The sequence below is a fragment of the Pecten maximus genome, chromosome 1, assembly GCF_902652985.1.
Source record: "Pecten maximus chromosome 1, xPecMax1.1, whole genome shotgun sequence".
In the NCBI taxonomy this organism is placed as follows: Eukaryota; Metazoa; Mollusca; class Bivalvia; order Pectinida; family Pectinidae; genus Pecten; species Pecten maximus.
The window spans coordinates 6,782,770-6,800,015 of NC_047015.1; the positions used below are offsets into that span (position 1 = coordinate 6,782,770).

Here is a 17,246-nt window from a genome sequence, read left to right on the forward strand (position 1 = left end):
AATTAATGAAAGTCTGATTTTTTATAAACTTTCAAATGAAGTACTGTAACGAAAACACAATACAAGCGAAGCACGGAGCTGACACCTCAAAATACATATTTATTTTCTTGGTTTTTGTTTTCTTTCTTTTTTAATCTCAATCCCAGGTAGAACTCTAGATACATTTGTATCTAGACATGCACATATACAGAATAAAATAAATAAAAATAGATAAAACATAAAGCATACAATTTATGTTTTATCTATTTTTATTTATTTTATTCTGTATTTGTGCATGTCTTTTACTGTTTGAGTCGGTTTTGCTCATTAGAGCTAATGTTGATTTGTTATGATATGTACCGACTATTAATAAAGTTTTAATTGAACCGAATTTGACGTAGGGTCACCTGCCCGACCACGTGAGTTTTCCCTGTGTCTCCGGTTTCCTCCAACAGTGAGACCCCTCACGCGCTTCCATCCGGGCCAACTATTGGAGACGGATTAATATAAGTTTTTAAAAAACTTGTTTCTGAATCCATTTCATGCTGTATTTTTTTTCTGATTGTGTCTACTTTTCATGAGTTACCAATGAATGAATAAAATAAAGTTTACATTAATACTCCTGCTCGACTGCCTTTGGCCACCACACTAAAATCATCCCTTTAGGAGCCTCTATAATGTCCATGAGGAGATATCATTGTGTATTTTGAAAAACATCACAAAACATGCTAATAAATGAACCCTAATTTTTGTACATCGTTCGATTAAATTATTCAAAAGACTCACAGATTATGAGTATTGTATACCTTTGAGAATTGACAAAGATATATTTTTAATAATATTATTTTTATTTTGACAAACACGTACTCCCTACTGATTACATCCGGGTACTATCCACTTTACACGACGCCATTTCCTGTGTAAAATTTCCATAACAAAATGGGAAGGAAAAAGAAGAAGCAACTGAAACCCTGGTGTTGGTATCCTTTCAAATTGATGTGAAATTAATGATAAAACGTTACAATATATGGTGAAAATAGTTCATTCTAAAATGATATTTAAATGGTGTGACTCCGAGAAAAAAATATTGTCGGGTACTAAACTGGTTTATTGTCCAACGTTCTATCTGCGTGTCGAATTTAGTGTATATTAAACAAATATGAACATGCCTCCTTCGTTCTGTCCAACATAGACAATGTTCAAAACGTCTCTCGGTAAGGCGACGTTATAGGTCGAATATTCGATAGACCGTTTTGTCCAACATTTAAAACAGGCGGTAATGGGCACAACTATCTGACTATTACCCCAACCCCGCTTTTTAGCCGGAGTTTCCTACATGTCCTTGGTGTATGGCCAGATCGCACCACTATATATACCGATATGAAAACGTGGAATTCTCGGACACTGTTTGGCGCAAACACAATGAGATCGGATGTGACATAAGTTATAACACCTACCGTAAGCTTACATTTTTGGATAAATGAGATAAAATTATATGCCCCAAAACAGCCATTTAGTTGTACATACAGATACACCATATAGACCCTCGATTTACGCTGGTCAAAATTTCGCATATTACTCTATCTGTGCCATATTGCTAACCATGTAGGTCGGGGGCAGCCTAATTACCCCAATCGATGCAATGGAGCAAAAAGAAAAAAAAAACATTTGTTTTTATATAGTTAACCATTTATAATTTGTAAATAATGTATTATTGCATTAAAGATAACAGGTTTCCATTTAGAATTTTTTTTAAATAATTAGTATTGCATTAAAGAGAACAGGTTTTGGGAAATAATTAGCTCATTTCTCTTGATTTAATTTATGTACGAAGAAAAACAATCTGATACTTGGTCTTTTTGGTCCATTGATTCGAGTGGTTAGTTGTAATGTCACTTGCAAAATGTCGGGTCAATAGTGTGAAATTTTGACCAGCGTAAAACGAATAGAACAGAATAGAACACCGATATGGGACTAAATAGGTGTTCTAGGGTAAATAAATATCTCAATTATCCAAAAATATAAGGTAGGTGTTATGTCATGCCTGATTTTATTGTGTTTGCACCAAAATCACAGTTGAGTGATAGAGACTGTATTTAAAATTATGTACAAGATACATTGACCCTTTCACTAGATAAAACTGAAAAAAAACTGTAGGGGATAAAAATGCATGCAACCAAAGCAACACCTGAAACATGCTGGGTGTTTTAAACAACATTCAAAGATATGCTAAATCATAAAAAGAGTTATTACTTGAATAAGGACTATACTGTATCTTCAGTGTAAAGGACTAAAACCATGTGACATTCAGATATAAATTGTGTTAATTTTGCTTAAAAGGCAATTAAAATGCAACACAAGTCTTTTTTTATTGTTTAAAAATAAAATACAAAAAATGACCTGAATTCAACAAGTATATGGTAATTAGTTACAACTTGTAACTAGTTTAGATGCATCTGTGATCCATAAGATGATATATAGTTGTCAAAGTATTGTTTCAAGTTCTCTCGGATATCAATTCAAGACTTGGACAAGGGTTCTCGGACCAGAATTGAGTACCTTGTTTGTGTATGGAATAGTTGGATTTATATTGATATACAACCCACATGTAGTTTAAATATTCATCAGGCTATATATATATATACATTGTATATTCAATGAAAATTGATAACTGAAATGTCATAAAAAGAAAAGAAATGGTTTTGTGATTGCTGTATTTTAGAAAATTTAATTTTCTTAACAAGCATTCTAGGTATTGCAACAGAGAGTTTGATGATGAGAAGATTTTAATACAGCATCAGAAAGCAAAACACTTCAAATGTCACATATGTCACAAGAAATTGTACACTGGGCCTGGTTTATCTATACATTGTATGCAGGTAAGTACCGTATATGGGGTATAATTCTATCATTGCAGTGTAACCTGTCTAATTCGACCGCATTGGTCACTTCCATATAGTGTCAGACAATGTTCTCTAACTACTCCTATTGACCTTGAAATCTGTTGCTGAAGTACTTTATTGACTTGTCAGCATAGTTCTTAATTAAAGGAATGTACAATATGCAGACTATTGCGATAGGAACATGTCAATATGACAATAATGGTTGAAGGATACTTATATTATTAATACACTGTGTTTTTGGTCCAGAAGAAAGATATTGTTAACAATACAGTTCTGATTATTTAAACTCTTTGTAAAGGGGCAGTGTATTTTTCATTCTGATTACATATTACCTGGTAGACTAGATTAATTTATTGCACAATGTAATGGCTATTTCCAGGTACACAAGGACAAAATTGACAAGATACCAAATGCTTTACCAGGAAGAAATAATGTTGAAATTGAAATATATGGCATGGAAGGTATACCTGATGGAGACATTAAGGACCATGAGAAACAAAAACAAGGTACAATGTACTACACAAGTTGAACCCATTATTTGACACTCCCAGATTCCTGTTTAGAAATTTTCTGCTTTTGTGATTGTGATGATCAAGGACAGCATAAGATGGATTGATGCGGATTATAGTTCTTTGTTCTGTATATGGGGGATAGCTATTGACACATCAAGTAACTGTAAACAGTACACAGGACAGTATGATCTCCATCTTTAGAGAACTCTTATAAATGGGCAGCTTATAATTACAACCCAACCTGATATTTTAGACCTTAATGACACATTCTAGTCTGTATAACAGCGATACTACCAGTGTTGTGATACAGAAAGAGAGAAAGGGGAATGGAAGGTATACACATAGGATATCACTTTTATGAACACATTCTGGCCTACAAGTTCATTATTGGATGCTGAAAAGAATGATAACCTACTACCAAGTGATGCTTACAGGCACAGTATAAATGTACATGTAGGCATAATGTGTTGAGTCCTGAATATGTTAAGTTAACATTTAAGATTTTGATTTCTCCTATAGAACCACCTAGTAAGAGGATGAGAGAAGATGATGGTGATGACGATGGCGATGATGATGACAGCAATCAGGGAAATAATAATCAGTATAACAATTATGGTATGCCTCCTCCCATGGGGCCAGGTATGCCACCATTTGGTATGCCGCCAGGTATGCCACCCATGCCACCAGGGCCAATGGGTCCAATGGGACCAATGGGTCCTATGGGTCCTATGGGACCCATGCCACCAATGGGTAAGTAGATGTCTATTTCTGTTAGCTAAAATGAAAATGTGTTTAAATGGTATCACTTTGCATACCAAAGGGTATGTACTTGTGACTTGTATCAAATATGTTAACATACAGAGATGTAAAAAGATAAAAGAATCAACAATTTGAATTTTTGTGTGATAAGAATTTATTGATGGTCAGTAAAGTATAAAATGTAATCCACAAATTAAGCCAATTAAAATCCATTCATTAATAATCCTGATAACTTGTTTGCAGGTCCTATGGGTCCAATGGGGTAAGTTGATCTGCATATTTTTCATATAATTAAATATAAACATGCACATATCGGGTAATAATATGGGAGAAGTAACTTTGTCAGTTAAATCACTGTATTGCTATGAAACTTTGTAAGGTAGTAATCTAGGTTTATTATTCCGATTTCTGTGTTGGGAGAGAAGTTATAACAGTGCATGTGTTTGTCCAGTAGTATGAGGCCTTTGTTCAAGATACCAGACATCCCATGAACTCCATAGCAGATTTAGTATAATCATGAAGAGTACCTGAGTATTCTTACACCCGATTAGGGATCAGATTTTGGTGGTCGTCATCATATCAGGAGGCCCAGATCTAAGGTCCTACTCTCTGCAACATGGAAATATTTAGAAATGATTTTATTATATTTGTTTGATCTATATTGTACTAGCTTTTGTGTAAGGAAATGTGTCAACTATTGTAGGATGCCCCCAGGAATGCCACCCATGCCTCCTAGGAACTTCATGCCAGGTAATGGACCACCACCACCCATGCAGCCTCCTATGTCATCTTCAGCACCATCCAAGCCTTTATTTCCTGCTGCAGCTCAGGTATTATTACTAACATAAATGAATGACCTAGGATTCAATGTGAAGTGTTATGTATAGCATATTCTTGAATAATGAAACCTAAAAGATCCACTCATATCTCTACATTAAGTTTTGTTGAAAGTTTGTTCAGTCTCGCTATTAACCGGTTCATTATTTTACATTTTCAGTTAATCCAATTAAAATGGTTATATTCACAAAATACAAATACAGTAAAATTTGTTAATAACTTTCTTGGATGTAGCATTTTTCGGCATTTTATGTTTTTATTTTCAATCCCTGATTAAAAAAATAACATAAACCTCTTATAATCTACTGATATAACATATCTTATATTGATAATTCAGTCCCAGTCTAATAAAACTTTCTCTATAATGTTTTTACCTAGTTTAAAAGTTGTGAATACCTGTTAGCAATAGCTACATCACATGTAGTGTGTGGCCATCAAAGTATGGCTTCAACTCAGGTGTAGTACATGCTATACAAATCCATGTTTTATATCTTTCAAATATGGATTCGGAATCATATCTAAGATTTCAAAGCTCTGTTTGATTAATGAACAATTACAATTGAGTTGTGAACAAGAGACACATCATTATGCACTTAAATATGTCTGTCTTTTAAATGCTTGAAAATGCAATCATAGTTAGTGTGGATTTAAAGCTGCTAATGAGACAGAATAACTAAAGCATAGCAAAGCAAACTATGCTAGACCTACAAGGATTGTATCACCATAGACTTTGATATATGGTCCATGATAATCTCTGATATAAGTGTTTTGAATTGTAAATTAATTTGTTTTTATGAACATTTGGTAAATCACTGCCGATAGTTAAGACATCACCAATTTTTATGTTACCATGTATCTATAACTTCTCTCTCTATACTGATGATTGCTTCCTTCAAGTCAAAACATGTAAAAAAAATCTATTTAAATTCTAAGGAAGAACCACCATGTTGGACACACTCCTTATAAGTATATTTCCTTGATTTTCTAGTGAGACTTCTTTGTACTGTTGAATAAAAATTAGCTGTGACTGTCAACGTGCAGTGAGCACTGTCTGTCATGCATTGTCCATCCCTAAACAGTAACATTTTAGTCTTCTCAAAAAACTGCTGGACCATTTTCAATCAAATTTTACTAAAAATCTTCCATGACTAAAGGTTAACAAGAGTTTTGAAATGTATTTAAAATTTTCACAAGGCCCTGATAGATAAAATCAAAAACTCCTCATACAAAATAAATAAATGTATATGGATGGGTCTTTGGTGCTCTACCAAAATTGTAAATTTCATGACCCTGGGGTATCGCATTTTCCCCTGAGGAGGGGGGGGGGGGGGGAACTTTACTATTGTTTATATATATGGAAATCACATTTTTGACTATGCTTTGTTGAATTTCTATTGAAATCAATTCCAACTTGGTTATAGTTATCAGTATGAGATGGCAGTTTGGTGTTATGTACACATTAACACTGACTGACCCTCAGGGGCTGATGGACAGTCCAAAAAGGGTCAAATTGTCTGAGATATCTCGGAACTCAGGTGACCAAAGGCCCATGGGCCTCTTGTTTTATGATATTACAATACACTAATTCCTGTTAAATAAATAAATGCTGGACAACAGAACTTTTTGTTAAGATAATAACATGCCCCTGTATAATAATATTATATAGATGTTGTTGGAACATGTCTTTTTGTAGTCCATATAATAAGAACATGTTTATTTATCAATTTTATTATTCAACTTATTCTGTAGACAAGTGACACAAGATTTTAATGATGTACTAGCAATCACAGGTTTAGCAATTGGATTGTAATATTGAGACTTTATGTTTGATTTTGGTCTGAAATTGTAAAAGAAAATTATCATGATTATTTCTATTAAAAATATGTACGATTTACTTTTGTACAATTGTAGTCATCTATGGCAAACACATCATCAGGCCAGTCATACAAGTCATCAGCGATTAGCAGTCAAGCCAAGCCAACATTCCCCGCAGCAGCAGCAGCAGCTTCTAATACTGCCTCCTCTTCCCCGTCCCGGGCCACAATAACTGGTGCACCACAGATAAAGAAACCAGAGTCTAGCTCAGGTTTGACCTCTAAACTCATGCATCCTGATGAGGATATTTCCCTGGTAAGTTCTCATCCAATAGCTGTGATGACATATTCAGCTTTAAAAGGTAGGAGTAGTGATATATGTATTTGTATACCATATTTCTTGTCAGTGTGAACATCTTTTTTGTGATATCTTCAGTTCTATTTTCATTTGATTTAGCAAATCAACCAGAATAACATTAACATGTATTTCATGCATGACCGGCAACTGGACCAAGAAAATCATACTAATCAATCAATTCAACCTTAAGTTATCAATGAAGAATTTCAGCAGAGGTAGCTCTTGTTCTTTGTCACTTTTGGTCCAGATGGAAACTGACATTAAGGAAATTCCAGTGAAATAACCCCAACCCTAACAGCAAAATACAGATAGTCTTTACTTGTTGAATATTGGAAAAAAACAAGATCTTGCATGATGGTCTTCAAATTTAGATAAACTCTTTGCTTTGAAGTGGTTGTGATGTAGTATTATGACATAAAATAGAATTATTGAAATGAAACATAGAGTAACTAGTTTTATAGAGCAAATAACAGTATTAATGCTTTGTTGTAAATTGTAGACTTGTTCACTAAATGAAACGGGGAAATACTGAAAGATTCTGATTTCTTTTCAGAAAATATTAAAGCTTATGTCAGACTAAAATGAAAAGTCAGTGTACAATTAAGACTTGTTTGCAGTTTATAATGCAGAGATCCTTAAATGGTAATTCATCTGTTTATTTTTTTCTGTAAAACAGGAGGAAAGGAGAGCTACTTTGCCGAAATACAAACAATTGATATCTGGAGGAGGTAAGTTCAAAATATTTGTGAAATTTAGTTAATTGCAGAGCAATCAAACCAGTAAACATAATTCACACTTAAGCATATAGTTCTTTAGGTTCTGATGATATTTATAGATAAAAGTTGACAGAATTTTGATGTATATTGTGTAAAATGATTATCAAAAACAAGTGACAGCTATTGTTTAATGAATATTGTTGATATTTTAAAGGTATGAGGGGAGGATCATCTAGTGGTATGGGAGGCATAAATGACAACCAATGGGGAGGATTTAGGCCACAGATGCAGCAAGGAAATCACTACTGAGATTGCCCACATACAACCATGTCACTGTTGAGGTCATCCGTATCATCCACAATTGCTGTGTGGTTCAACCCCATCTGCCATTTCCAATGCTGTCCTGTTGGCAGTTAAGTTAAGTGAAGCAGAAGTCACTGTGTGGACAGCAGTGCATATCATCTTCACCTCCATATCTGAAGTTTAATTTATGAGATGTTTTTACTCTCTCTCTCTCTCTTGTAATAATATTTTGTAGATAAAGAGCCCTTTGGGTGTATGGCTGGTCTTGTGTGCTTAATGGAAGGTAAGACTTAGCCAGGTTAATTAAAAAACTGTTTTAAAAAGTTAAGATGATAATGAAGGATCCTAGAACACTTCTGGGTCGACAAGACGCTGGTAAGTGTTATAATCAGCGTGAAGATTTATGATTGTGATTTTAATTCTGAATTTAGCTTTACAATTTGTGGATAATTTATCTATAAATGCTGTCCATTGATATGAAAAAGTGTAATTTTTATCAATAAAATATGAAGTCATTGTATATAACATTACATTTATGAAGTCTTTTATTTATTTCTTGGTTCTTTTCTTTATCTTCATAAAATCAGATTTCTAATAGAGACAGATCTGTTCATGGTTGAATAAAATCCAGTTGAATAACATGGACCTCTGCATTGATAATATAACAATGACACTCGGATAGCTGAGAACCATCAGTTCAGCAGTCAGTTTTTTCAGACTTGTGGACATAAATGCATTGATGAAGTCAGTTGAACTTATTTGCCACAAAAGTTTTATGCTAGTGACTGAAAAATGTGTTTTCAAAATGAAGTAAGATGCATGTAAGCAAATTAATCATTGCAAACTGAAACATACAGATGATGGTAAAAACATGAATTGTTGTAGTATATTTTTGCCTCTATGGCACTGTTCAGCTGACTTCATTCAGTGTACCAGAAAGCAAGGCAAGTGATGTATTACTCATTAGTTAACTGTTAATATAGCGTTCATACTTTAATAACCGACAGTGTTAATTGACTGGGTCACCACATAGATTCCACCTACTCCAACAGGCAAGTGAACAATGTCACAGTGAAAGAGGAAATCTTCACTGTTGGGCATTGTTGCCCCCAACTTAAGTTGGCGATGTTTCTCCTTTACATTTTGTTATGAGTTCTATTACGCTAGGTCAGTTTGGGACTTTACGGTGATCAAGGCAAGTTGTCACAGCAAGTATTCTTGTTGTTGGGCCTAGTCGCCCCCAACATTCTGTTGGTGACTACATTTTTTTTGTCAGAGTACTCTGGACACAAATATTGAAGTAAACTTATAAGAGATTCCTAAAGGAAATGGTAATACAGCTAATGATCATTGATTAAGAGGGGTAACACATGTGTCCAGAGTATAGATTGGTGTATAGAGGTCATTAGGCTCGGGTTGCAGAGTATCGAATACAGGCAAGTGGTCACAGCAAATAAGCTTGCTGTTGGGTCTCTGTACCCCCAACTTAACCTGTTGGTGACTAAACTGGCACATCAACATTTGATTATTAAATATGATATACAAGTGGTCACAGCGAGATAAGCTGTTGGGCCAAGGCCCCCAACATTATGTTGGTGACTGCTGTGTTTTTGTATGTTATTTTCTTGTTTAATGGTCACAGCAAGTCAATTTGCTGTTGGGTTTCATGCCCCCAACAATGTTGGCGACTAGAATTGTTAACAAATGGGTTTTTGTTTCACTGTTGCATGGTTTCAGTTAGAATTGTGCTAAAGATGAATATTTAAAAAATACTGTTTTCTTGGAATATCTGGTATTATATGTTTTACATACAAGATCAATATTGAAAACAACTGTTAGACAAATTATACATGTTTTCAGAATGGAGTAAGATTTCTGTAATACTATATAGTGAGTCTAGTTTTCGTAAAACCATGTATTTGTAAAGAAAACCTTTCATTAGATATCAGATATTGTAGAAAGATTGGAGTAAAAATCTGTTGAGATCTGCAATACCTTGCTTGTGCATTGCTGTTTGATAATGTCATTATTTTCTCTGTGCAGCCAAGAAGCAGACAGGCTCTAGGGTGTTTATCAGGACTGGTGAGCTCTTCACCGGTAGGTACACCATAGACATCCAACTAGCACATCAAGTTTTTTAAGATTGCTTAGATTGCAAAGCTACAATGATACCTTTAATGAGGATATTTATTGAGTTTTGAAACCATTTCCTTGGGAAAATATTTGGGAGTTGATTGTTGAACATGCAGACAAGACAGAAAGTAATACCCACCTTCTCAACATGAACATGTAATATCCCATACTGTTGGATATGACAGTAGTTGTGTTTAGATATTGGTAAACTAAGGATTGGTAGAGAAGACATTGAAGATACTCTCCTTTTCTTTCCCTGCTCGTGTTCGGTTTTGGTAGGTTCTGGAGTGTGATAGAATATTGTTTTTAGTATATTAATAAAGAGATAACTGGATATAAAGCACTTCTTTACCTACTACCTATTGAGTATCTAAACTTCATCTCAACACAGTGACGGTGCGCCAATTTTGTCAGGATTCAGTAATTGGAACACTGATCATCTCCAATCAGTCAAGATAAGAAGGTAAGGCCACCAAAAGTACGTAGATGTAAATGTTAACTTTTGTATGAAACATTGTTTTGTTATCGTAAAATATGATGCTTGGCCACATAAGATTTACATGAATTCAAAAATTAATTTACTGTTCCATCATATGGAGAAGAGGCTGGACAATTTATATGGCTGTTTGGGGTTTGGTCACATGACCGAGTGTTTGAAGGTGCTATAGGTCTTGTAAATGTTGTATGGACCTTTGAATGATAGTTGCATTTGTGTGTTTTACCTAATATTAAAAAAGACATGAAGTGAAATTTATATATGAGTTTTACCAACATTCTTATCAATGTGCAAAGTGATATGATTTGTAATTAAATTGTGTACAATACTTCTTAGAATCAATGGGAACTTCAATACAAATTGTGATGTAGTTATTGTCTAACTTGCAAACCTGTCCTAATAAGATGCATTTAGTGTTTTTAACAAGTCATTATAAAGATAGACAAAATCAACAATTTGAAATGAATTGTAAATCATGATCTTTTAAATGGTATATATAAAAATAAATTTTTATAAAATACTTTGGTGTATTTTTCGTTTTTAAATTAGTAAGGTGTAAAATGAATTTACTGCAAAGGTTTTTTCCCCCCTCCTGGAATTCACTTTTGGCCACATGTTCATGCAGTTCTTTTTGAAAGGCTAGCTTTCTATTATAACTCATCTTCAAAAATTCCAAGTTGTAATTATGCATTTTGGTATCACTATTGAAACTATGCCCTTTACAGTAAATTTGTTTTACATTGAATTTGAGGTTGGTAAAGGTGGTCTCAAAACAAATAAAATGTTTTGCTGTCAAAAAGATGCTAAAATAGACTGCATGACGAGGAAGAAGATAATGGAGAAATAGATTTCAATACACTAAATGTATTTCACAATTATTGTCATTATTTGTATAGTGTTAATAAATGTTGATTATACTGCATTGTGGAAAAATAACCAAAGACAGAAAAGTAGATAATTTACTTTATTTCATGGTTATAAATAGCAGCCATTCAAAAAAATTACATGTTCATGCAATTCTATGCTTGATTAAAACAAATATGTTCTGATGCCATCAACTTTGAAAAGATGTTTTAGTCTTATCTGCCTCTAGAGACAATAACAACAGGGACCACTAAGCTGTTTTTCTTTGGAGAGCTGTGATATGTTAATTTGAGTACTATATACATTTGGTATAATGAATTAGGATCGTTTCATTGGACATGTCTTTGTCCTTAACATGTGTGTTTTTAAGCAAACAAAGAAAACTACTTTTTCCAAACATCAAATGTTGGCAATAAAAATGTGGAAAAGTAATATGAATGGAAGAATAATACTTCTTTATTTTTTGGACATGCATCCACAGCAAAATGACTGATGGCAAGATCCATAAAACAAATCCACTAAGTCCATTTTACATTAGAAAAGGGGGCTTATTTGATGGATAATTACAGCAACAAAGTATATGTAACAATGTTGTATCCAATCGATATAACCATAGAATTTAATTCAGTTTCCATGTCCAACAATGAAGATTCTTGAAAAAAAAAACTACAGTCAATTTCACCATAACTTTAACAGGAATGACAGACAAATGGAGGAACTTTGGGTGTTATGCCCACATTCAAGTTGTACAGGGAATTAAAGTATTTATACACAGACATTGACCATGTGTTACAGAATCATATATACCAGACATTGACCATGTGTTACAGAATCATATATACCAGACATTGACCATGTGTTACAGAATCATATATACCAGACATTGACCATGTGTTACAGAATCATATATACCAGACATTGACCATGTGTTACAGAATCATATATACCAGACATTGACCATGTGTTACAGAATCATATATACCAGACATTGACCATGTGTTACAGAATCATATATACCAGACATTGACCATGTGTTACAGAATCATATATACCAGACATTGACCATGTGTTACAGAATCATATATACCAGACATTGACCATGTGTTACAGAATCATATACCAGACATTGACCATGTGTTACAGAATCATATATACCAGACATTGACCATGTGTTACAGAATCATATATACCAGACATTGACCATGTGTTACAGAATCATATATACCAGACATTGACCATGTGTTACAGAATCATATATACCAGACATTGACCATGTGTTACAGAATCATATATACCAGACATTGACCATGTGTTACAGAATCATATATACCAGACATTGACCATGTGTTACAGAATCATATATACCAGACATTGACCATGTGTTACAGAATCATATATACCAGACATTGACCATGTGTTACAGAATCATATATACCAGACATTGACCATGTGTTACAGAATCATATATACCAGACATTGACCATGTGTTACAGAATCATATATACCAGACATTGACCATGTGTTACAGAATCATATATACCAGACATTGACCATGTGTTACAGAATCATATATACCAGACATTGACCATGTGTTACAGAATCATATATACCAGACATTGACCATGTGTTACAGAATCATATATACCAGACATTGACCGTGTGTTACAGAATCATATATACCAGACATTGACCATGTGTTACATATATACCAGACATGTAAAGCTCCAATACAAAATTACTCAGATAAGAAGCATTTATATCTCAAAATGATAACTACCGTGCTTACATAACAAACAAAGCATTTTAATAATATCAAGTATGCAATCTTCATATCACCCAAAGAAAGACTCATTTTGTCAGCCAACATCTTTCATAGAAATGGTTATATTGGGAATGAAATCCATGAGTTTTGCTATAGACTATGGAAGCAGGGATTTTCAATGAAGAAATGGAAAATTCACAATAGAGGAATTAAAATCACCAAACTGTTTAAACAACCTTTTGGTACATTTACAAGCTGTCCCTGATGGTTATGTTACAAATAAAGATAGAGGTAAGCGTCTTACATAAAAACCTGATACAATACATGGCAACACCTAAAATGACACCTCCAATAACATAATTTAACATTGAGAGCAATGTATAACAGTTGGCAATAAATACAATATAGTGGTGTATAACCAAATTTTATAATGAAAAGTGAAGAACAGAGTCGCCACTGAAATCCTTTATTCAATCTCCTCAAGAGAGAGAGAGAGAGAGAGAGAAAATACTGTATCTATCAATGGATTCACCTGAGGAAACTCAAAAGCTCTGAATAATGGTTAATAGGTTTAACTTAAGGTAAATTTGAAACAGTTTTTGAATTAATACTTTTATGAACAAATACAGTCAGGGGGGATATTCCTCAAACTTCAGGTGTAGGTTCCCCTTTTCCTTTGTTGTGCCAATTCAACTTAGAATTTTCATTTGAAAAACAAAATGGCCGACAAGTTGCCATCTTGGATTTTGATAATTGAAGTTTATTATGGCTATTTCTTGAAAAGTGCTGGAGGGATATTCCTCAAATGTGACGAGTAGATTCCCAATGGTTCCTAGTTGTGCCACTTTAATTTAGATTTTTGATCAGGAAAAAATGGTAATAACAAAATGGCGGAAAGTTTGCCATGTTTGATTTTGAGAATTAAAGTTTGTTATTGACTTATTCTTGAAAAGAGCTTAGAGATGTTTCTCAACTTCAGCATGTAGGTTCCACTTGTTCTTGTTATCAGATTATTGAGAAGAGAGAAGTCCAGTCTGACATAGAACTGATAAAGATCATTCGGTGATGGGCACCAACATGTTGAATCAAAAAAGTTAACAAAATATCCTAGATGTTGGCACCCACTATCTGAGGTCACACATCAAGATCATATGCTTTTGCTATACAGAAGCTTATCATTATGATTCTGTAATAATCAAATGTTTTTTCAATCAAGAAATATTTCCTAACAAACATACTCCAAACATAAGAACATTCAAAATTACCAGAATAAACTTTACTTTAGACAAAGAGACTACCATACACAAACTGCCTACTTTACAAAAAGTCAACACCAAACAATTGGAGGCAAACAAATGGCCACTGGCAGCCATTCTGAAATTCTGCAGAGGTTAAATTGTGGCATACACAACTGTATTTTAGATTAAACATTTGTATATAGCCTTTTCTGTGAAGAAACAGTTACAAACATACAACATAGCTCTTCACTGTTGAATATCCCATCTAGTTAAAAATAGATGACGTAAATTTTAGTTGCTTGGCAAAATGTAACAATTCCAAACATCTACAAAATGTATGAAGACAACGCATATTGTATACACTTCATAAATACTTCAGGTAGTAATGAACACCTACAAAATGTATGAAGACAACGCATATTGTATACATTTCATAAATACTTCAGGTACTAATGAACACCTACAAAATCATAGTTCTTTATGTTAAATGTCAATTTATTGGCATATTTTTTTTTTTTTTTTCAAATACATGAGATACCACCTTGGCGGACTACTACTTATGATTGTTGTAAGTTGTCTAAAAATAGATATCCACATTTCAGAACAATTGGTTTAATTCAAAACAAAACTGTATAAGAGCACATCCAGTACTTCTTAAAATTGAGACAAAGAGAAATTCAGCAATGGTAATAATAATGTAAAAATCACTTGAAAATATCAGATATAATGAGGATTTTTAAAATAGGCATCATAACACTTCCGACACTCCCTTACTGTAAATTAAAAGTATACCTCGCAATCAATTTTTATTTTGACAACAAGCTTATCGTGACTCAATTCTGCTTACTTCTTATGGTGTTTTCTGCTGACATTAGCTAAGGTAAACAATTTTAAAATCCGAAAAACATAAGGTAACCAAGTTTACGGTGTAGGCTCTTGTATAGCTATGTTATCAGCCTATTTCATTATCTTAGGAAGAATTCACCATTTCCTGAGTATGAAATCTTATGGTCTAGTCATTCTAAAAACACTTCTACAATTCAGGTGATGATTGGTTAAAAATTTCCAAAGTAGCTCCAGTTTTGGCCATGGGTCCTCTGTCACTGTTGACTATAGTAAGGAAGTCATTGTAGTTGTGTCCTTGGGCCAGACACTTTACCCTAACTGCTCAGGATGGCATACAACGGACCTTACATATGTTGTGTTCAGTGAGGTAGTCACCAACTACTACAAGGCAATACCCCCTCAAAATGACTCTGGCTGTTCACAGGGCAATAAATCCCAATAAGTCCTGAATCACTCGCCTGCTATCGACCAGTGATCCTTTTTATACATAAACATAAGTAAGAACGTGTATCGGAGACCATATATAAGATCTCATGGCCTAGCAGTTAAGGAAGCTGTCTTTTAAATATTTTGGCCAATCAAACTATTTCAAGCTTAAATCATAGTCAAGGTCATCATTCATTTCAACAAACTTCCTAGCCTTCATCCCAGTATGCTAAAGACCCAATATCAAAACCCTGGGGTAGCACATTACAGTAGTACAGCCTGGCCATGGGCAATTTTTTTTGTTAAGCAAATAACTCCTGTATTATGATATGCATAAAAAATGAAAAAATAAATGTACACTATAATTGGTATATTCAGTATGAAGAAGTACATACAGGCTTCACATTTGTTAAAACAAAAATTAATAAATTGGTTCCGGATTTTAAATTTCCGGATTTTCCGCAAGTGTGTTTACACAGGAAATTTAGTTTTGCCTACAGCGAAAAATGGATGCCCACAGTAAAGGTGAGTTAGCGGAAAAACTTAATTTACAACATATGTCAAAACAAGATTAATTCTGTCTTTGGGATAGAGATATTAATTTTAAATAGGTTTCAGAAAAAAAATTGTGTATAGAATTGTGTCATTTTGGGTCAAATATAATATTTTGCAATTTTTGAGCATTTTTTAAGCTGTTACCATGGTATTCACAGCTCTAAACATCACAGAAAATATCAGTTAACTTATCCTTCAGAGCTGTATTAAAATTGCAAATGTTGTACAGATTACAAATATATATACTTTATTAGAGTTTATATGTAGGGTTAACTGGCAATGTTTACATATCTAAGACGTGTGTCATATTTTTCAAAATTGTGCATTTTTACTGTACACTGCTACCTGGGCCTCTTGGTTATTGAGAAGAACTTGTTTAAATATTTCAGCCTATTTGACCCCTGTGACTTTGAATATGGGTCAAGATCATTCATTTGAACAACTTGGAAGCCCTTGACACCAGCATGCTACAGACTCAATATCAAGTCCCTGGGGCTCTTGGTTATTGGGAGGAAGTTGTTTTAAAAAATAAGCCTATTTGACCCCTGTGACCTTGAATATGTGTCAAGGTCAATTCTTTTCACAAAATGTATCCAACTTCATCCAAGGAACCTTTCTGGCAATGATCTTGCTTCTAGGCCATTTGTTTATTAAAAAGAAGTTGCTTACATGAAGAAGTTTACATCAGACGGACAGACGCTATGCCAGGACATAAGCTCACTTTAAATTTTTAAATTGTGTGACG

The 17,246-nt window shown here is 33.8% G+C and overlaps 1 protein-coding gene and 1 long non-coding RNA gene across 3 annotated transcripts; one reads left to right on the plus strand and one right to left on the minus strand.

The window, feature by feature from the left end:
• The first annotated feature begins 855 nt into the window (after positions 1–855).
• Positions 856–11,330, plus strand: LOC117323433 (BUB3-interacting and GLEBS motif-containing protein ZNF207-like). Of its 2 annotated transcripts, XR_004531732.1 has the most exons (10): positions 856–959; positions 2,732–2,858; positions 3,262–3,388; positions 3,914–4,144; positions 4,397–4,415; positions 4,857–4,983; positions 6,902–7,120; positions 7,839–7,890; positions 8,093–10,278; positions 10,706–11,330. XR_004531732.1 is itself a non-coding variant. In XM_033878668.1 (9 exons), exons 1-9 carry the CDS (start codon positions 919–921, stop codon positions 8,185–8,187), a joined length of 1,038 nt encoding a protein of 345 aa, XP_033734559.1. In that variant the 5' UTR covers positions 856–918; the 3' UTR covers positions 8,188–11,330. The 2 variants fall into 2 exon arrangements, 1 of the variants encoding a protein (XP_033734559.1); XM_033878668.1 differs by having other exon boundaries at positions 8,093–11,330.
• A 429-nt stretch (positions 11,331–11,759) lies between these two features.
• LOC117323444 lies at positions 11,760–16,317 on the minus strand. The gene is made up of 2 exons (XR_004531733.1): positions 15,068–16,317; positions 11,760–15,000 (listed from the first exon to the last, which is right to left on the minus strand). It is a non-coding gene; the product is annotated as an uncharacterized LOC117323444 (long non-coding RNA).
• Between the last annotated feature and the right edge of the window lie 929 nt (positions 16,318–17,246).